A 21,505-nucleotide genomic window follows, 5' to 3' on the forward strand; every position below is an offset into this window, starting at 1 on the left:
GAAAAGTAAGGTGGAGGGAGACATTCTTTGGCATGAAAACTGGAAGCCTGTGGAGAAGGTGCAAACCTGAGAGACGGCAGCTTCAGCTATTGCATTAAAGCAGACTGGACAGTCAACAGGATCAGCCTGCACAAAACCGCTCTGCCATTTAGCTAAGAAGACTCAACCAATTCTAAAGTGATCTCTGCAGCTATTACTGGACACAGAAACCTAAAACATGAGAAAGTATCAGCTAGAAAAGATTGTTAATGCTGAACAGTTACCTATTTGCCCATATTTAAAAAGAAGGGTTATTTAGGAGTTCCATAATGAAGAGTTTTATCATTGTGATTAGATTCCCCTTGTCTGAGGCAAAGCCATAGCTTCTGTAACAAAAGTGTGTAAGATCCCCTTCATGCAAGAGACAGGAAATTGAACTAGACGGTTCCAACAGCTGAACGGTCTTTCTATACTGTGTGATTCAGATTTGGTTTCACAGCAATACTCACACTGTCTTACCTGAAACAGAAACTCTCATGATGGCCTCTAGAGGTCTGTTGTTATCCAGGGCCCTGCTCAGACGCAGCTCCCCAGTGCTGTGGTTCAGAAGTACCAGCTTCAGTTCATTGCCTTGTTCAAAACTATAGGTCAGATGATCAGAGACATCAGGGTCATAGGCCGGAATCATACCTATCACCCCGGTAGGGAAACTGCTGGACTTGTTTGTAATGTAGTTATTGAAAATGATTTCAAAGTTTTTCAGGACAGGTATGTTGTCATTCTTATCCAGCAAACGGACATGAACAGTTGCCCGACTCACTAGTGGAGCTGAAGTGGCCTGCACCACAATGACATACTCAGATTTGGCTTCATAATCTAAATCCATCAGTGCTGTCAGTTCTCCTGAAAAGATGTCAAGTTGGAAGACCTCGGGAATGTTACCTTCCACTATCTGATACATGATCTGGGCATTGGTGCCCTCATCTGGGTCACTGGCTGTGATCCGAGCTACCACTAAACCAATGGGGCTGTTCTCCTCAATGAAGATGTCAAACTCATCCTGTTCAAAGACTGGAGGGTTATCATTAACATCAAGAACAGTGATATGCACATCAACCGGAGTTCTCATGGCTGGTACACCCTTATCAACTGCATATGCTCTAAGCTCATACAATGGGACATTCTCCCTGTCTAACCTACGCAAAGTTCTAACAATGCCCGAAGTTGATTCAATTATGAAATCTCCATCCCCATCATCTCCACCCTGAAAGGTATAGAACACCCTCCCATTCATGAAAGAGTCTCGGTCAGTGGCAGAAACCTGCAAGACACTAGTGAAGGCTGGGACATCCTCATATATAGAACCTTGGTAACCATCTCTTAAGAACTGTGGTGCATTGTCATTTACATCACTGACTAATATTTCCAAGTAGGTGGTGTCTGATTTTTGTGGGATACCATTGTCCCTGGCTGTAATTGCAAGGGTATATGACACCTGATCCTCATAGTCCAGTTCCATCTGGGTGGTGACAGCACCAGTGTCCATATCAATCTTGAACTGAGGGATGCTGTCTTCCATGAAGTAAGTGATGCGGGCATTCTCCCCTGTATCCTCGTCTGTAGCACTAATGATCACTACAGTGGTGCCCACTGGCCGGTCCTCATTGATGTTAACAGTGTAATGAGAGCTCTGGAACACTGGCCGATGAGTATTGGCATCGGTGACATTGACAAAGACTTGTGCCGTGTCCAGTCGAGTGCCATCAGAAGCTGTGATAGTAAGCAGATACTGGCGCTCTAATTTATAATCCAAAGGTAGGGCCAAGGTGATAAGACCACCACCACTTTGACTGGTGATGGAGAAGCGATTACGGGTGTTCCCATTAGTGATCTGGTAGGTGATTACACTGTTGACATCTCTGTCAATAGCAGAGACTGTAAGGACACTGGTGCCCACAGCAGCATCTTCATTAAGACGCATGGCATATTCCTTTTGGGTGAATTCAGGGTTATTGTCATTAACATCCAAGACGGTAATGCTGACACTGGCTGAAGAGGTCATCGGAGGGCTGCCGTGGTCTCGGGCCTCAACACCAAAGTTGTAAAAGTCCACTGACTCACGATCCAGTTCGGTTGCCACCACAATCCATCCTGTGTTGTTGTTGATAGTAAAGGGGAAATCAGAGCCAGTGTCAACTAGAGCATACTCCAGTCGAGCATTCTCCCCAGAATCTGCATCTATGGCTTGAATGTGGATAACAGAGTAGCCAACAGGCACATTCTCTAGGACTGTGGACTGGAAAGGGGTACTGACAAAGATAGGGGCATTGTCATTTACATCCAGCACCTGGATGGTCACCAGGCCACTGATATTGGAGAGGGGAGGCCTTCCTCCATCCTGGGCCCTAATGCGAAGTGTGTATTCTTTATTCATCTCATAATCAAGCTGGCTGACCACATCAATGTTACCTGTCTGGGCATCAATGTAAAACTGCCCCCGGGTGTTGCCACTCATGATGCTGTAATGCACTAGAGCATTGCTACCTTTATCACGGTCTGTTGCATTCACCCGTAGGACGTGTGTGTTTGAAACCACATTCTCAGGTACTTGCACCACATAACGTTTCTCACTGAACTGTGGTGAGTTGTCATTATCATCTTCCACCGTGATGTGGATTGTGGCTGTAGTACTGCGTGGCCCAGGGTCTTTGCCTTGGTCATTGGCTTCCACTATTAGCTGGTAAGACTCTACAGCCTCTCGGTCAACGAGACCATTGGTGCGGATGACACCAGACTTCGGATCAATCTCAAATATCCTGTTGGACCCATTACCATTCAAGATGCGGTACAGGATGTTAGCATTGGGGCTGGCATCACCATCAGTGGCTCTCACTGTCAACACCTCGTAGCCGACCTCCAGGTTCTCCCGCATGTTCTCTTTGTACTCTTGCTGCTCAAAGACGGGATCGTGGTCATTAGTGTCACTGACTGTAATCGTGAGTGTGGCCAGGGCTGTGCGGCGTGGTATGCCATGGTCCGTGGCCATCACACGGAATACATGGGTGCTTTTGGTTTCTCTGTCCAGCTCCTCAGCTGTGGTCACTGCACCGGTTTGGGGGTCAATGGCAAAGAAGCTGTTGGAGCGGCTATCAAAAAGAGCGTCCATAGAGTAGTCCAGGCGGCCCCACTCCCCCTCATCCGGGTCCACAGCCCCCAACAAAACCACGGGCGTCCCTGCGGGCCTGTTCTCCGGCACAGCCACTTGGTAGGTGGGCTTGTGGAACTGCGGGCTGGCGTTCACGTTGCGCTTCCTCCGGCTGTTCGCCCGGCCGCGGAGGTCCCCCTCCTGCAGCCACAGCGCCTCCATCTCGCGCGGCGAGGTGCCCAGGCCCAGGCTCCAGCGCACAAAGCTCTCGCCTTTCTTCTCGCAGCGGCCGCACAGCAGCCCCAGGCGCAGCGGGTGCCCGGAGCGGAGGCACATGGCCCGCGGGGGCAGGATCAGTTCCCCGCGGGGGTGGGGCGAGAGGCTCCGGCTGCCGCCCCCGCCGCGCACCCTGCACCGCAGCTGGCAGCCTCCCCACGCGCTGCCCGGCGGCAGAGGGACGCGGGAGCCCGGCTCCAGGCACAGCGCCCGGCTCCGTCCTCTGCGGAAGCGGCCGCCCGGATCTTGGGCCAGCAGAAGGCGGCTGAGCAGCAGCAGTGGCCCGTCCTCGCCCGCTGCCGTCGCGCTGCCGCACAGCGGCCCAAGCAGGTGCGCCCAGAGGCCGCGGGCGGGACGCGGCGCCGGGCAGAGCCACAAGGCGGGCGGCGTGGCGCAGCCGGGCTGCTCGTCCGGCGGCCGCAGCGGCGTCCAGGAGGCGCTCCGGGCGCAGAGAGCAGGCGGCACCGGATCCGCCAGGCGCTCGGCTCGGGAGCGGGGCATCCCCAGCGCCAGCAGCAGGAGCAGAGCCCGGGCCGGGGCGCAGCAGCAGCCGCCGCCCATCTCCCGCCGCCGCCTGCAGTCCGGCCTCCGCTCCGTCTGTCCGTCGGTCGGTCAGCAGCTGGGTTTCATGCCCAGGGGGGTTCCGGGCAGAGGCGCCCGCCGGCTCCCCCGATGAGCCCGAGCAGGTCCGCCGCCGCCGCGTGCGCTCTTCCCCGCAGCCCGCTCCAGTCTCGCCGCCTGCCAAGCAAGCCCGGCTCGGCTCCGCTGCGGCAGAGGCTCCGCGAGGCTCATTTCCATAGACCTGCTGCTCTTAAAGGAGCCGCGTCATCCTGCCTGCTGCAAGAGGAGCCGCCGCGCTGTGGGGCCAGCCCTTCAGCATCGCCCCGTTCTCCCCCCGTGGCAGCAGAGCAGCAGGGCGCCTTTTGAGACGGGGCTCATATCCGCAGCCCTGCCGCCCGTTGCCAATGGCTCGGGTCAACCAGCGTGGTTTTGAACATGCCCAAAGTGCCTCACTCTTGTCAATGACCATAGCCAGCCTGCATACACCAGGACGTACAGATAGGCATCGTCATCACTGGCCGAGGCTTGGCCATATTCCTCCAGCCTCTTGGGTGCCCTTTCTCCCTGTAGAAAAGTAATGATTTCCTTGCCCCATGTTGGCAGGTAGCCATTGCTATGCTTGCTACATCAGTCCCCCCCCCCCCCGCCGCCCCGGCCAAAGAGAAAAATAATGTCTCTGGCTTATCAGGAGACCATGTTTGCAAGGACTCTGTGACCTATGACCAGGGATCACTAAAGGTTGCTGGTTTTAGTGCCAAGAAATACGCAAAGCAATTTGAGCATGTGCAGAGTGCCCTTCCATAACAACCAGCTCTTATAATCTGGGATTAGTAGTTTGCATGAGCTTTACCCTAGCATCTCTCACTTTAAAACAAAGCGCTTGGTATCCCTCTAGTTCCTATGCTAACCATTTGCCCAGTACAACCAGCTCCAGTTCTGGAGAGGCAAAGCTGAGGGGGGGGGGTGTTACGTGCAATCAAGTCATTCCCAATTTATGGTGACCCTGTGAATGAAAGACCCCTAAAATGTCCCATCATTAACAGACTTGCTCCTATCTGGCAAACTGAAGGATGTAGCTTCCTTTACTGAGTCAGTCTATCTCATGCTGGGGCTTCCTTTTTTCCTACTGCCTAGCATTATTGACTTTTCCAGAGAGTCTTGTCTTCTCATGATGTGACCAAAGTACGATAGCCTCAGTTTTGGCTATCAGAATTCAGGCTTGATTTGAACCCACTCTCCTCCAGCACCACATTTCAAATGAATCAGTTTTCTTCCTGTCATCTTTCTTTACTGTCCAACTTTCACATCCATACATAGTAATGGAGTACACCATAGTATGGAGAATCTTGTTCTTGGTCCCCAGAGAGACATCTGTATCCCTAAGGATCTCTTCTAGTTCCTTCATGGCTGCCTTTCCAAGTCTCAGTCTCCTTCTGATTTCTTGGTTGCACTCTCCCTTTGGGTTGATGATTGAGCCAAGGAATCGAAAATCCCGAACAATTTCCATTTAGTTCTTATTGCCTCAGCCCACCACTTTTTTTGCCAAATGCCTGTTTGAACCAGCTCATGTAGGACTCCCAGTCATTAGTTTCCACCCCAATGCACTCTAGCAAATCCAGTACCTCACCACCATTGAAGCAAGAGTTGCTGTGTCCTGGATTGCCCCATCCCATAGGGACCAGGACAGGAAACAGACCCCAACAGCTTCTGAACTCTCTCTCTCTCTCTTCTATGCATACTTGAACTACAGCTCAATAGCTGCCACTGTTTGTTCTCAGTCATAACACAAAGCTGATTTTCTAGTTAGCAGGAAGTGCAGAGAAAAAAATGACCCAACATCCATGGTTATTGGGGTCTTCCAGAGCAGACAGAAAATGGCTCATTACCAGAAGGAGAAAAAAAGAACTTCACGTTGGCACATCATCATCCATACTTGGTAAACACAGCAGTGATTTCCAGATAACTTGCCTCTGGTCGGTACCTGGGAGAGGGATTTCACACAGATAGCTGGATCCAGCCCAGTAGCTTTCTCTAGGATGAACGAGGAGTTAAGACTCATGGAACATACCCAGGGAGCACAGTTTCAAGCCCGATATTTGTTTATATGTTAAGACGGTGAAGAATGCAAGTTCAGAGATGGTTATTCCTTGCTTAAATTAGGAACACGAAGCTTTCAATTCTTGCTAAAATCAAATGATTAAAAAACAGCTGCTGTTCTAAGATTCAAGTAGGCTTCTAGCGCCCTGGCCTTTACTACTAGGGGAATCTCAGGAGACTCCACACCGAATCCAAATCCCTTCAAGGGACATGAGAAGCATTAGAACATCCCCTCTCCATGGGTCATCCATTAGCTAACAACAAACTATTGCTATGAATTAATAGGGTCTAACGGGATTAAGCCCTGACCTGCAGGGTCCAGGTAGCCCAATCTCATCAGATCTCAGAAACTAAGCAGAGTTGGCCCTGATCAGTACTTGAACAGGAGACCAAGAAAAGAAGGCCAGAGTTGTATTACTCAGTCTCTCTCTACACATTACTAAGTACCTAGTGATGCTCAAGTGAACCTCATTTCATGTGTCTCACCTCCAGCTTTTCATGCACTTGCTCACACAGTCCAGTTTGCTCCCCATGAGTACATTCACACGCATTTCATATCAATTCCTCCTCAACTGCTAAAAGTATCCCAGTTTCCCTCGTATCCATCGAAATGCACTTTCTCACACCATAGAGAAATGCAAATTGGCAATTCACAGGAGCCTACAGTATTTGTTCTTGCAGCAAAAACAGAGCTGAATTGGTGCGTTGCTCTTTGGAATCACTTGCAGATGCAGTCAAAGAAAGGGATCTCCTGTGAAAGCAGCATTCATGTGCACTGAGCAAGAACAGCTTGCATGCAAATTGAGAACTACACTCACAATCCTGCACTTGAGTGTCACTAGGTGCTTAGTAATGTGTAGAGAGACTCTTAGAAGAGGCTAGACTTTTTGTCCATCTACTAGGCTAATTCACTGGAGACCTTAAGAGGCTGTTTGTGTCACTGCTCTTCTTCTTCATCTCCAATCCACAGATTACTGGCCTGGGTTCTGAACTCTCCTGATATTGCTGCTGAGAGTGGAGGTGGTTCATGGATGAGGAAGAAAGACTTTCAGATTGTCCTCTCTTTTCAAAGAAGTTTTGTTAACCACTTCATGGTGAGCTCCACATAAAACTGATCAAATAAAACTGATCACATTCAGATCACAAGCGTATATGAGTTTTGCAAATTTCTAAAATAAGAGTTTTAAAAAGTAGCTAAACTGGAACAGGCCAATTGCCCATCTCATCTAGTATCTGATTTCACACAGTGGTCAGCAGCAGCCCCCAAAGGCCTTCAAACAGGGCACAGAGAGGCCAACCCCCCCCCCCGTCTCAGAATCACAATTGCGAAGGCCACACAGCTGTTCCAGAAATCAGATAGAGAGCGCGATGCAGTCACTTTGCTGAAGCCAAGCAGAGCAGAACCTGGTTGATTCCTGCACAGGAAATCTTGGAGGATTCTACTGAGCTGCTTTCAGTTCTAAGAAGGAAGAAAAATAGACTCTCCATGTGATGCCACAATATCTGTGATGAGTAAACCATATGAATGAGTTTGACATAGATCTTACCAGGAAGTAATTATGGAGAGGAGAATCACTTTGCCATGGGAGCCAAGAACCATTTGTTTGTCATCTGCCCTCCTCATATACTTTGGCAACACATGTATACCAGGGTCATTGACCCAATTGCCTTGGATAGGCATGGAGTTAGCATCTACCCCATCGTCTCCTGCTATGTTAGACTGAGACAAGGCAAAGCATGCAAACTACTGGTTAAAGCTAATCCTAAAGAGGCACACAGGCCAGGAGCCAACTCCAGGGCAGCAAGAAGCTCCTCTCAGTATGGTGAAGAATTTTGGACAGACCTCTGTATGGCAAGCACAGGAAAGTACAGGAGGGGTCATAGCACATAAAGCAGAAGGTCCCATCTTCAGTGCCCAGCACTGCCAATCAAATTCCAGGGATGGAAATATTTCTGCTAGAGATGTTGCCCATTAGGGTAGACTTTACTGTGCTAGATCTGACAGGGTAAGGCTGCTTTCATATGGATGGGTTTGTTTATTGTGGCTCAGTGGCAGAGCGATATGTTTTGCATGCAGAATGTCCTTGACTCAATCTCCAGCATCTCAAGTTAAAACTGGGAAAGACCTTTTTCTCCCTGGAGCACTGCTACCGCTCAGAGAGAATGGACTAATGATATTCTGATTCAGGAAGGGAGCTAAACTTGAGCAGAACTCTGAACAGTCACTCATTTGATTGGAATTCCGTCCCTCTTAAGAGCCATTAGGGGGTCTTGTTGTAAAATGTGCTTAAGCAGCTCTGCAAAGGCTACGCTGGACAGCAGCCTTAGCCAGTCCGCAGAGCTCTCTGACTAAAACCTCAATTTCCCCAGTGGATTTCTCCAGTGTCATGGGTGGTCCTGATCATTAACTGGCTGAGGCAGAGCCTAGATTCTTTGTTTCCCTTCTGTCTCAGGCTACATGGACTTTTGTAGCACATTTTGCTTGTGTATGTTTTTTTGCAGCCCCATCCAACCTATTTGCACAAGGGCTGCCCCTGGAATAGTGCTTCTTAAAAGGGCAATGACTCTTGCACTCTGAGAGCCCCACTCACTGCAGGTGCATATAAAATAGAACATGTCCCTTTCTTTGGACTGATTAACACAGAAAAGCTGCTAGTCTACTCTATTTAATGTGCTGCCAACAATAAGTGTTTGTTCTCTGGCTGCAAACTCGGTAACTAACATACACACTAGTTAAAATCCCTGCTCTGCTTATAAGCAATACATAGAGGCAGAAAGAAAGAAGAAAAGGACCCCATTCTTAAGTCAGAAGCAAGAGTGGCAGCAGAAATAATAGTAGTAGAAAAAAAGTCACTGGCTTCATATTCTTAATATAGTTTTATATATGGCAGTTGTTAGGATTTAAATTGTTTTATAAGGTTTTGGCATTTTTTATTTTAAACAAATGTATATGTTGAATGCCTCATAAAATACATATATATTAGAAAAGGGATCATATTAAACTTAACATTTATACAACAATATAAAATTCTCAGTACTTGAAATACAATTTCCTAGTAATACTTAAAAAAACAATGCAGCAAGCCCAGTCCACGTTACTGAGGAGGGGGGCTTGAAAGAGCGATGCTTGCCAGAGGCTACCTAGAGAATTCATAGCTGTGGCAAGCTTTGGCATATTTCATCTCACCAGACTGGAAATGGGGCCGGTTAAGGCCATACTGACACATGCTGGTTAGGAGAGAAAGGATTCTTTCTATCAGATTCCACCACTTGTAAAACTTGGGCAGGAATTTCAGGCAGGGGATGCACAGTTGCCATGCCTGGGTGGCTCTAATGACGGAGAAGATTATTAAAAACAGAGCTGCACAGTTGATACGACTGAAGCCAGTTGTTCAGAAGTTGTGCAGATATCTCTTCTGTGCAGGCATTTAGCAGTGTGCAAGCATCCATCTTCCACAAGCACTTCTCATTCACAAAAAAGCCTTGAAAATTGGTTACCTCTCTATTCTGGGGACGTTTTGGACTGCTGCAGAAACGTGGAGGCAAGAAAATCATGTTCCATGAACACAAGTCTATCAGTGGAAACACTCTGGTGCATCCAAGCAAGAGTCTCCAAACAAATGGTTGTCTGCCTTGGCATGCTATCCTAATAACAAGAAAGAGAGAGAAAACATTTCTGGTTCTGTGTCCTCAGATCAGCATACCCAGGCAGCCTCAGGAGGCGTTATATGACTAAGAAGTTGTTAGCAGTTGTTCTGGTCCAAAAGTAAGACCCCAAAGCCCAGAACACAATTCACATCATACCTTTTATTAAGATTAACCAAATGATGTGTGACATCACATGACTAGATGTGTTTTAATGTTTTGTTGTGTGCACCTACAAGTGATGGATGAATCCACTGGGTTTGCAAGCTTGCAGAATGTCTAAACAAATTTCATTTTTTAAATGTATGTCATTTATTTTATTCTTTTTGTCATTCTGTGGGACTGTACAAATACCAGCATCCTAACTATCAATAAGGACATGAAAAACCTCTGCCACCAATTCCCTATTTCTTTGCAGGAATTAGGTATTCCCCCAGCACAGAACAAAGCAGATGCAGGAAACTCAGCATTAAAGATTTCTCTGAACAAACAGCTTCTTGTATGTTCAGATGGCACGACTGGAGGCCACATGGACAGTTTTCCTTAAACGTTCTTACACTTTCTGCCTCCACTCTAACAGCCAAAGAGCTTTCTAGCTGTGAGCCAACCAAGTATGCAGTCTGACAGGCTGGAGCTCTCAATGGATCCTAGGGATACAGGAAAGAATGTTGCCTCTCCTCCTAGCCTAGTGAGTGAAAACAAACAAGTTGGACAGTGCCATTCAGAAGGAGAATGGCCATCAATTAATTACACCCTGGATTTAGGACACATCCTGTAAGGGATGTGAAGGTACCTAGCACCCTCAAGGACAAGAGCCTAAAAAGGGTGGGATCATGCAGACTCCCTTTGTTAAGCCTGTAAAAGAGCCTTGGGAAATGAGGCACTGCTGATGCATGCACTCAGATGCTGCTAGAGAAGGAATGAAGAAAAATGGGACAGCCTGGGGGACGCAATGCCAGCTCAGCTTCCTAATGTGCCACTCTGTGAGTGAGGGCCACGTCACAGGTTACAAAATTGCTATCCACCTAGTGTATTTTTATCTCACCCTTTCTCAGGGCAGTATACACGGAGTTCTTCTCCCTTCCATTTTAGCCTCATAGCCACCCAGTGAGGTAAATTAGGTTGAGGGATAGTGGCTGGTCCCACACACACAAAGACCAGAAACCAGCAGGTTCCAGTGGGGAGAAAGACAGGACATTAGAGCCTGGAGAAGTAACTGGTTGCCACTGTCTTCCAAACCAAAGCTAAGGGTGAATAGGTGGGCCCGAGATTTTTTTTAAAAGCTATTCAGCCATCTTTTGATGAATATTGGACAGTACTTTGTGTCTGGGCTGTTTCATTGCTTCTCTCGAATTCTCAAATAGATTTTGATCCTGCAATGATGTGGATGCTGAAGGACAGAACTTTAGAGACTTTTCGTATAAGATGCAGAGGCTGAAAACCCTTTTGTATGTTGGTTTTAATTCCAACCAAGAGAACTCTGTGCTCTTGCACAACATCCACATTCACAATGGTAAGTACTCAACACAGAGGCAATGTTTAGACCTTTTTGTTTTGAGGGGGTGACTAGAGTATTTTGCAAGGAAAGGCAGAAGACAGAATGTTGGGGCAACTGTGTGTAATGAAGGCAGTTCTACTTTGAAATCTCTACACGGGCCAATTTTTTTTAAATGGTATAAACTGGGGAAATGTCATAGCCAGAAATGGAATCATTCCACAGGGTTCCTGTTGAGAATCTGCTGTTTATAGACATAGATACACTCTCTTGCACACATGCAAGCGGTTTCCAAACACCAATTTACAGGGAACAGAATGGAATCACAAACAAGTTTTCTTATATCATGGAACAAAAGATCCATGCTACAGGAACCCCAAAGAATCGTGTGAGGTCTGCCTCACCACAGCAGCTCAGTGAGTCATTTGAAAAGGTACATATGTCAGGGCTTATTTTCTTCCAAATAAGTTTATTATTTAGCATCCTAGCATACATAAGAGCTGGTGCTTGAGGCATAAGAAGCAGCATAAGTGGCTTTGGAGCTTAGTAATAATGCAAACTGTTCTACCCGCCCTATCCACCTGTTGTGGTAGGACCACATATAACACAGGAGGGAAACTGGGACTCTAAATTCTGGCCCAGGAGGAAACAAGGAACTGTTCCTGTTCAGCACTCTGGTGTCAATTGATCAACGAGAGGGGGAACAACAGTAGAGATGGATGCATGCTGAGAAACTGATTCAAACGTATCAGGGCAAGAGGGTGTGCAGACAAACACAGAGGCTGCTTCACAGCTAAAGGGAGCCCGTACTGCACATAGGCCAGGGTGGAATACCTGCCTCCAGATTTTAACTCTGTCTTGGCAACAGCCCCCACCCTGAAGACGGGCCCGAATTTCTTTGTGCAAAGAACAGAGTGTAGCCCTGAGGCAGCATGTGGAATGACTGGTGCAAACTGAGAACAAGTCAGACAAGTGTTGGAAAAGAGGCAATGGGAAAATAGGTGGGTGTGGCCTGGGGGAAACAGCTAAATCATCACATTGACAAGAAAGGGCTCAGGTCTCCCTATTCCATTGCTGACTCTGAAGCTACCACAGATTCAAGAGCTGGTGGCCCCCTAGTGGGAGGAAGAGGAATGTGATTGATAGGAAAGGAAGCTAATCATAGCTCTGGAGGGCCAGTTTGAGAAGGGAGTGTGCAGCACAGGGCCAAGGCATTCACTCATCACTTTCTGCCTGCAGTCAACTTTCCTGTTCCCTCTCTCTCCTTTTTGCCTCTGGGTTGACAACTGCACATAACAATCGGTCTCTAGGACTTGGATCAATACCCATTCTGTCATGGAAGATCACCTGGTGACCTTGGGATAGTAATTTTTTAATTTTTTAAAAAATTACTTCATTTATACCACATCTTTGTTCCCAGTGGGGTCCCAAAATGGCTTACATTATTCTCTTCTCCTCCCTTTTGCTCACAATAACCCTTTAAAGTAGGTTTGGTTGAAAACGTGTGACTGACCCAAGGTCACCAAGTAAGCTTCCATGGCAGAGCAGGGAATCAAACCTGGGTCACTCAGATTCTGGTCCATCACTCTAGCCACTACACTGCACTGGTCAGCAAGTCTCTCCCAACCTAACCTACCTCACAAGGTTGTTGTGAAGATAAAGTGAAGGAGAACAACGTGTTAAGCTTCTTTGGATCCCATTTAAGAAGAAAAGTGGGATATAAATAATTTGTTTTAAAAAAATTTCAAGGTAGTAGATTTGGGTCAAGGGCCAGCAAGTTGCTGATTATATTGTATCAAAAGCATCAAGGAAGTTATATCCAGTTCACGGAGAGGTGAGTGTCTATCCACAGAGGGAATGCTAGCCATCCCTGGATATGCATTTCTATGGACAAGTATAATATTTAAACTGGACAATAACAAAAATAGCTATCAGCCATTCCTGTAATTGTGGCATCTGTTTACATCATGAGTGCCTGGGACTGACTGCATGGGAAGAAGAAACATTCTGTGAACAGGCCCTTAGCTTGGTGAATTTAAGTGGCCAGACAAGTCAACAGCCCCAGACAGGTCAACATCTGCATCTTTTAAGTTTAATAACAGCTCACTTTACAAGTGACTCTAAAGGGAAGCCATTCTAGCATCATGGAGCAGGGAAGGATTGGTGCTTTAGTTTGGAGTAGTAATTAAGAGTGGCAGGACTCTAATCTGGAGAACTGGGTTTGATTCCCCACTCCTCCACTTGAAGCCAGCTGGGTGACCTTGGGTCAGTCACAGCTCTTCCAGAGCTCTCTCAGCCTCACCCATCTCACAGGGTGTTTGTTGTGGAAATAATAACAACACACTTTGTAAACTGCTCTGAGTGGGTGTTGTCCTGAAGGGTGGTATATAAATCAAATGTTATTATTATGTTGTTATAGTAGGGCTGAGGGGGTGAAGATCCTTGATCCTGACATTTAAACTAGCATAAATATTGCATGTGAGTCAGTCTGATTAACAATCTAACAGGTCTCTATTCAAAAATATTCATCACCCTCTATAAAACTCTTCTCTAAACCTGATGGCTCTCGTTAGATTTTGTTCCTGATGATTAACATTTCTATAGGACATTGTAGTAGACACTTGACATAAGATCTTGATTATCTTCACAGCAATCCTGTAAGGTAGGTCAGGTTCAACAACTTGTCCAAGTACATTCTTGGCTTAGCAGAGACTTCAGCCTTGTTCTCTTAAGGGCAATGCTAACATTCTAACCACTGCATCACACCAGGTCTCTTGGCAAAACCAGCAGCCTCCATAGTTCTGTCCCTAGCCTTCAAGAAATAAAACAGTGACATATTGCTAGATCAGTACTTGAACACTGAAAGACATAGTCAACATGCTATTCCAGGGTCTGAAGGACAGCAAGGGAGAGTATGTGTCCTGAAAAAGCAAACATCTAGGGACAGTACCATGGATTGAATACTATAACCTATTTCTAGTGGCACTGGTGATGAAGGGACAGTAACTTTCACTAAATTCCCCCTCCCATTGTGGACCCCCATAACATAGTCAGCATTGATGCTGGGCATTCCCTGAACCAAAGACATAATTTCAGGGAACAGGGGGAGAGTCCCTGTTCTACAGGCAGAGTCCCACTCACAGATCTGAATCCAGCTGTATCCTGCTTTACTTTGTTCACTCATTTTTGTAATCAATTTTTAATGCATTATATGAACACATTCATGCATGCATGTTTCTATTGCATTGTTTTTGAATTGTGCAATCCACCTGAGGTGTCAATGAGAGACGTGGGCTGTAAATGAAGTACATAAATATTGCATTCAGAGAAGAATTAGGGACAGATGGACAGATTGCAACTGGCAATTCTCATAACAATCACACAAGGCACAGCCTAGATGCCTCAGTCACCCCACTAAATGGCAAAAAGATACTGCAGTTTCCTCCAAACACTGAACCAACACTATGCCAAATGGAAGCAATGTCACTTAAAGGGCAGGCACAGCCACCAAGAGTGGTGCCACACTTAACTATGTCCACAGTCCTCCCCTGTTCATGTCACTCCTTGAACATGGAAACTTTCATCATGGCTGTTCTACCATGGATGTGATCATGCTACTGAACTGACAAGAATGTAAGCCAAGATATGACAAATGTCACATGATGAACTGATTGTGTGTGAACCTGAAACAAGCATTATAATTTCCCCCTTCCCAGGGCCCCAGTTTAGGCCTCTGCTTTACGTGCAACTATCGGACAAGAACCATCGAAGTGCCTGAAGGGTGTCCTTTGAATATGGGGAGAGGAGAGCCTCTGGGGAATTTTGGGGGAGGGGCACTAGGCTGCCTGCCTTCTACGCCCCGTAACTCACCCAGCACCAAACAAACTCAGCCCACAAAAAGCGTGCTTGCTTTACTGTCTCTTACTATTTCTGGAGGTTTGCCAATTACTGCTAGCCCTCGTATTTACCAAACTGGAATTAACCAAGACTCACAGTGACGGGCAGATTGATCCGCCTCATCCTACAGATTTCCACCCTTCACTTTGCTCAGTTATACTGTGTAAAAGAATGCATCTTCTGTGATAAAGGAGAAGTCTACCTCCCACATCTTTTGCTGCGGGATTGTGTGTGTGTTAATTTCTTTCCCTCTCACTATGATTGTGTGAGAGAAGATTACAGGCAACTGCTGGAGATGGTAAAATAGTGTCCTCCGACATCCTCCTGACCTCTCCACCCCCCTCGAGCCTGCAGCAAGCAGGAATGTGAACCCCAGCGCCCATTTTTGAATTACAAATTGGAGCCTCTCCAAGCTGCTCCTTTTGTTCCCCTTTCTATTTGGTATTATTCTCCAGTGTGGTTGATCAGAGGGAGCCAGAGAGAAGGGCCAGCCCTTCACAGCCAGATGGCCGTCCCAGCTCTCTAGGTACCGGCTGCTCTTTCATGTGTAAAAAAATTTGGTCAACCCTTTTTGGGGAGTGGGGAACCCCTCTAACTGCTGATTTAGTAAGATCAACCTCTCAAAGCGCATAAGCATTTAACTAGCTTTTAAAGAAAACCTCAGAGGGCTTTCCTTTCAGCAGGCCAGGCTGCCTCTCTCTTTTAATTAAATGCAAGAGCGCAGTTGGGTCGGGATGGGAAGTTTTCCCGGCTTCATAGTGATCAGGACAAGGCAGAAATACTTACACCACAAGTAAATAAGTCAGCGTTGTGAGCCATAATCCTGACAAGCTCCAGCTTTCTTGACAGGGCACAAAGCAATGAAAGCATGGAGATGATAACCTCGGCCAGGGAGCGGTGGAAGAATCTAAACTTGGGGGAAATCCTGGTCCTGAGTAATGGATGTACTAAATTAATGTCCTAAATAATGAACATGATTGTCATAGCACTGGATGAGGCACACTAGGCAGGTTTCCTGGGAATACCTGCCCATACACAACATTGCATAGCATTCTAATGCACAAGGTGTAAAAGGGAGCCTCCTCGTTGTACACTGCTGCTCCTGAAAGTAGCACGTATTCCAAACCGCTAAGGAAGCAGCATCGCCTCCTGCTGTGGATTCCCCAGTTAATCTGGGCTTTGATCTGTTGAAACACATTCCTGCAGATGGAAGAGTTTCTTGCCTCTGCTCTCCTGCTGAAGCTCATTGTTGGGAAGCAACATTTCAGGGAAGCAGTGAGAAAATCGTTCTCTGTAGACAGAAATCCTCCCATCCATAGAAATACTCTGGTGAATTCAACCTCTGGCTTTGAGGACTAGCATATTAAAAAGTTACACAAGATGCCAGAAACTCAAAGCAGGACATGGGCAGTTAAGGCCACTGCTGGATTATATCATGCAATCAGCCTAGGGGTCCTTAGAGAGTAGGACTTCTGCCAAGCGTTCATATCTATGCATTCTAGCCACTTGAAGTCAATCACTGCTATGAGGCAATAGGAATAATGTGTTCTGTCAGGACTTTACCTGCAGAAGAACCCCAGCAACCATTTTTTTTGTTGAGAACTTCCAGGAGGTAAGGCCAAACAGCTGGAAAGTTGCTCTGTGCACACACACATGCATGTGTAAAGGATGGACACATGGAGCCCCCCCCCTCTACCCAACTCTACCAACTAACACATCCAATTTCTTATTGGTCTACCAGGCTCCATCAGACGCTATAGGATTTGACAAAGTTTCTGGAACTGTTTACAAAATGAAAACTAAATCTCAGCAGCTGGCTTAAAATTTTTAAAAGGTGATAGATTTTTAAAATATAAGACAATGTAGAAGCAATCTAGCTGGAAAAAAAAGTAGATGTACAAGCATTGTACATTGGAGAAAATTGCGACTTTGAATTTATATCTATAAGGACTCGAGTGCATTAGTTCTATCTGGCAATTTGACACAATGTCAAAAGTACAACTTTCTCCAATTTTCGGAATGGCATGGAGAGGTAGATATTGAACGTGTGAGAATTCTCTGGAATCTACCATCCAAAGTGATTCTTCATTGTCCTTTGGAGGCCTAACTCTGAAGCAAATATCATAATCAGCTCTGTCACTAACCAATACCAATCCTTTCCACGGACAGATATGCAGTTAAAATCCCCTACATACTTGGCTTGTATGATCATCATGAACTTCTATGATCATCATGAACTATGTAGATGCTCCATCGCTCCATGGTAGCTCATACCTGAGTATCATTCCTTGGCACGTGCACTCAGGGATGGAAAAATCTTCAGCTTGAGGCCCCAGAGAGCAGCTCCAAGTCAGTATTGGGGGTGAGGAGAAAGAGAACGATCAATGGACCATTGGCCTAATTCCCAGGAGCCAGCTCTTTAGAACCAGGGCTATACAAGTTCCCACAATCCATCTAAATCTGTAGCGCGTGTCCACCCTCAGCACTGTACACTTGTCCACTACAGTCTTTGACATACTCAAAGTGATACCTGCCATGAAAATCTTTCATGTTACAAATAGATTATTCTGTTTTATACACACTCCACTATGACTACTATTCCATTCAAAAGTACTTTGATTCTTTCACACACACGTCATCTACTCCACGCTTCATATATCACATTCTGAAGCTTATCTCAGGCCTCTCTCTCTCTGTATATAACTATGCCAAAGAATAATCATGTTGTGCCATTAACTGGAAAGTTCTTTGCAAGACTATATTTTTACTGCACTTGTCAACATTATGGAATATAGTTACAAAACAGGTTGTGCTAAATTAAGCATTGAAAATGAAAAATACTTCTGTTTACACATGCCTGCTATCAACATTAACAAAACAGGCCTATAAGAAAAAATATTTCTGCAGCTGAAGAGATGCAATGAGAATTGTCAACATTTAGCAAGTAGGAATTTCGCTGTTGCTAAATTAAGTAGTACTTCCATGTCTTCTCCATCTTTTCTTTTCCATATTAGTTTTTCATGTTCTCCTGAATGAAAATCTTCAAAAAATCAATTCGCACATCAGATGAGCACAAGGCACTTAGGACTCAAAACAGATCTTTCATAGTAAGAGGAATAGAGAATAACTAGGAAAACAGTTCCTTGGTGTTTAGCAACTCTAAGCACACACATTAATAATTTCCCTGGATTTTTGAAAGAAACACTTGTCTCTCTTGCCATCAACTGTCTAACAGCAAGCCTATGCAAGCAATCCTATTCAAACATTCTGGCCCTTCAGCCATTTTTTAAGGAGGGAGACCAGATGCAAAGGTGAATAACAATCCTATACATTTAAGAGCTGCATAGGAAGGGGAACTTCCACAGCCACAGAGAGAACAACAGCTGCATGTGTAGAAATTCCTTCTATGCACAATTGAAGATATAGGAACTCTGCCCACTTTTGGCCGTTTCCACACACGTTGAATAATGCACTTTCATTATCCTTTAGTTATCCTTTAGAAGTGGATTTTTTGTTCCACACATGGAAAATCAGTTACAAATGTGCACTGAAGTGTATTGAAAGTGGATTATTCAACGTGTGTGGAAACGGCCTTTGTTTTAGTTTATACTACACCTTCAGGATCAACCTCCCCCACCCCACTAAAATAAGTTGCCAAAGAGGCATCCCAGAGAATTCTTTTTGCCCTTAACATATTGGTGAGATTGGACAACTTGCTGAACAGCATCCAAGGGGCCCCCCAGCATCCTTACCAGCTGGCATTGAAGCAGGATTACTACACAGGTGCATGGCTGACTGTTCTTCAGTATCTTGCTCAGCCACTAGGCACCATGAACAAGCACCAGAGTGCTGTTGGCTGGTCAGTAGCCATTCTGTCAATCCAACCTTCCCTTGCTTCTATTGTTTCCTCTCACCATCAAAAGGGTAAGGAGGCTGAGTACCTTCCCTCATAGTTGTCACAGTGGTTGCTGAGGAGTACAACCTTACTGGCTGCATTGGCTGATTCAAATGCCCACCAAGGATTTTTCAAAAAGGAAGCAGCAGCAGCATTTTGTTGGTTACAAGGGATTTAGCAGTGATATTTGCACAACTATAGTTCTCCAAAAAGGATGTTAGATGGAAGGTGAGGGGAGACGCTTGGAAGCTCTTGCACTGCAAGTGTTGGCTCAGAGAGATTATGGCCCTCCATCCAGATATACTCCACAAATGAATTGCTTAATTTTCAAGTAGCACCTTCAAGACCTTCAATTTTCAGTAGCACCTTCAAGACCAGTAAGTTTTTCCAAGGTATAAGCTTAATTTTCACTAGCAGTTTAAATTCTCTTTATAAAATTGTTGTGGACTAGAGTTGGCAAAACTGAATTATTCAAAAAGGCTTTTAAACTCAGATAGGAAAGCTGTACTGTGGTGCAGAGTGGTCAGCTGCAGTATTGCAGCCCAAGCTCTGCTCATGACCTGAGTTCGATCCTGGCAGAGGCCGGGTTCAGGTAGCCGGCTCAAGGTTGACTCAGCCTTCCATCCTTCTGAGGTTGTTAAAACAAGGTCGTTAAAATTTACCCCAATTTCCTGAGGGTAAAGTGTAGATGACTGGGGAAGGCAATGGCAAACAACCCCGTAACAAAAAGTCTGCCAAGAAAACATGACGAGATGTCCCCCCATGGGTCAGTAATGACTTGGTGCTTGCACAGGGGACTACCTTTACCTTTTTACTGTAAGGGTCTCAAAGAAATATATTAGTAAAGGGATAGGGACTATAATCAGTCTTAGAATTGCTTATGCTCTGTTTCAGCATTTCTTCAATTCTGTATTGGATTTCTGCTGGTTTGACTTTTGCAACGTTTCATTTATATACCCTATTAGATTGTTTCTTGAAAGGTAGCTGAAATTGATTGTATTGACTCAGGCTGTGTAATCCATCTGGAGTCTCAGTGAGAAAGGCCTATAAATTACATAAATAAAATAGATTTTCTACAATTTGCTGGTCATTTTTTAAAAACAAGACCAGCAGTATTTTTTATTACATGGTTGTAGAGGAATGTTGCACATCGCTTTGGATGTCCCAACGATACAAAAATACAGTTCAAAATCTCATGCACCATAGTCCTTTGGGAAGGTCTGAGAATTAGTGGTTCCAAGCATCTGTAATGTTACCAATCCAAAAACAGGTTGGTCAGAAACATCTTACTACACGGGGTTCAAATGCAAATTGTCCTTTACCATCATACAATGCAGTTCTTCTGACAAACTAGCAGCAATGCTTCCACCTTCTGGAAGAGAGTAGTAGTTGCTGCATAAATGAGATGTGTTAACCACTGTCCCTAAGTGAACCCAGCCGGCAGGGCCTCCTATGTCCTATTTTCTAGACATGACATCTGCAGCAAGAATCTCATACTAAAATTCTAAAAACAGCTTAAGAATTCCAAAGTGTCTTTCCTCTGCTCTTTCAAGAAATGCAACTGCCAGATAAGCTGGAGGGAGATGGAAGAAGAAAGCATCATGCTCCAAAGAGTCTGCATTTCCCTGTGCATAGAAAAAGAATCCTTATAGCTTCCCTTCTCCATTCTACTGCCAGGCAAGCTGTTGCCATGCTAGGCATATTCCATTGCAGTCAAGCAATTTATTCCAAGCAAAGACCCTTATAAGACCATCTGGAAGCCCACTGCTCCCCCCAACCTGCAACATATAAGATAATAAAAACGAGCAGAGCCACAGATGAAGCCTGGGAAAGAGTGGGTGGCCAGATGGTCCTATGCAAGGCATGAGAGGGCCCCTGCATGAAGTAAATTGTCTGGCTGTTTGAGTACAACAGTCACTGCAATAGTTTGCCTGTTGGCGGAACGGAGTAGGAAGATTCTGCTGCTCCATAATTTGCTCTCCTTACATACATGCTGGGAACTAAGCTGCAGCATTTGTGGTGTTTTTCCTTTCTATGCCAATACTGTCCTGCTCGCTTTTTTTTTATATAAATTTTTAAAATAGTTACAAAGCTTTTAAATATTCTTAGTGAAACTTTTGTGGTTTACAGTATAACTTTCTAGTAGATAGTCTGAAATTGTTTCACAAAAGATAAACTTTAGTCATAAACTTGGGCTTGAAAATAGTTAGAAAAAAGGCAGGAATATGTAACTATCATTGAATCATTTCAACATTACCAGACCAAATCCTTTTTCCCTCCCCCTCCCCCCTTCTTTTCCCCCTAAAGATAGTTATCAACCATAAATTCTCCTGACTTTCTCTTCCCTCCCTCCTCACCCCTCCCCTTTCTACCCTTCCCCTAACCCCACATATAGACAATCCTGACACGGTGACCTGTAGGTAATACCTAACAGGTTATTGGTATAAAATACCAATTCCAAGTGCAGGAAAAGACAATGAGGGCTAAGTGCAATTACCCCCTATCCCCCCTACCG

The 21,505-nt window shown here is 45.5% G+C and overlaps 1 protein-coding gene and 1 long non-coding RNA gene across 2 annotated transcripts in view; one reads left to right on the plus strand and one right to left on the minus strand.

The window, feature by feature from the left end:
* The window catches only part of CELSR2 (cadherin EGF LAG seven-pass G-type receptor 2), a 129,018-nt gene extending 125,057 nt beyond the window's left edge, over positions 1 to 3,961 (minus strand). The window contains exon 1 of the mRNA XM_054979609.1: positions 499 to 3,961. Coding sequence (XP_054835584.1) covers positions 499 to 3,961 — 3,463 coding nt within the window. The remainder of the gene's footprint in view (positions 1 to 498) is intronic.
* LOC129329885 (uncharacterized) lies at positions 3,641 to 7,088 on the plus strand. Its single transcript, XR_008597033.1, has 3 exons — positions 3,641 to 3,730; positions 5,765 to 5,897; positions 7,029 to 7,088. It is a non-coding gene; the product is annotated as an uncharacterized LOC129329885 (long non-coding RNA).
* Positions 7,089 to 21,505: the final 14,417 nt, after the last annotated feature.

The sequence above is a fragment of the Eublepharis macularius genome, chromosome 5 (assembly GCF_028583425.1).
Source record: "Eublepharis macularius isolate TG4126 chromosome 5, MPM_Emac_v1.0, whole genome shotgun sequence".
NCBI classification, from domain to species: domain Eukaryota; kingdom Metazoa; phylum Chordata; class Lepidosauria; order Squamata; family Eublepharidae; genus Eublepharis; species Eublepharis macularius.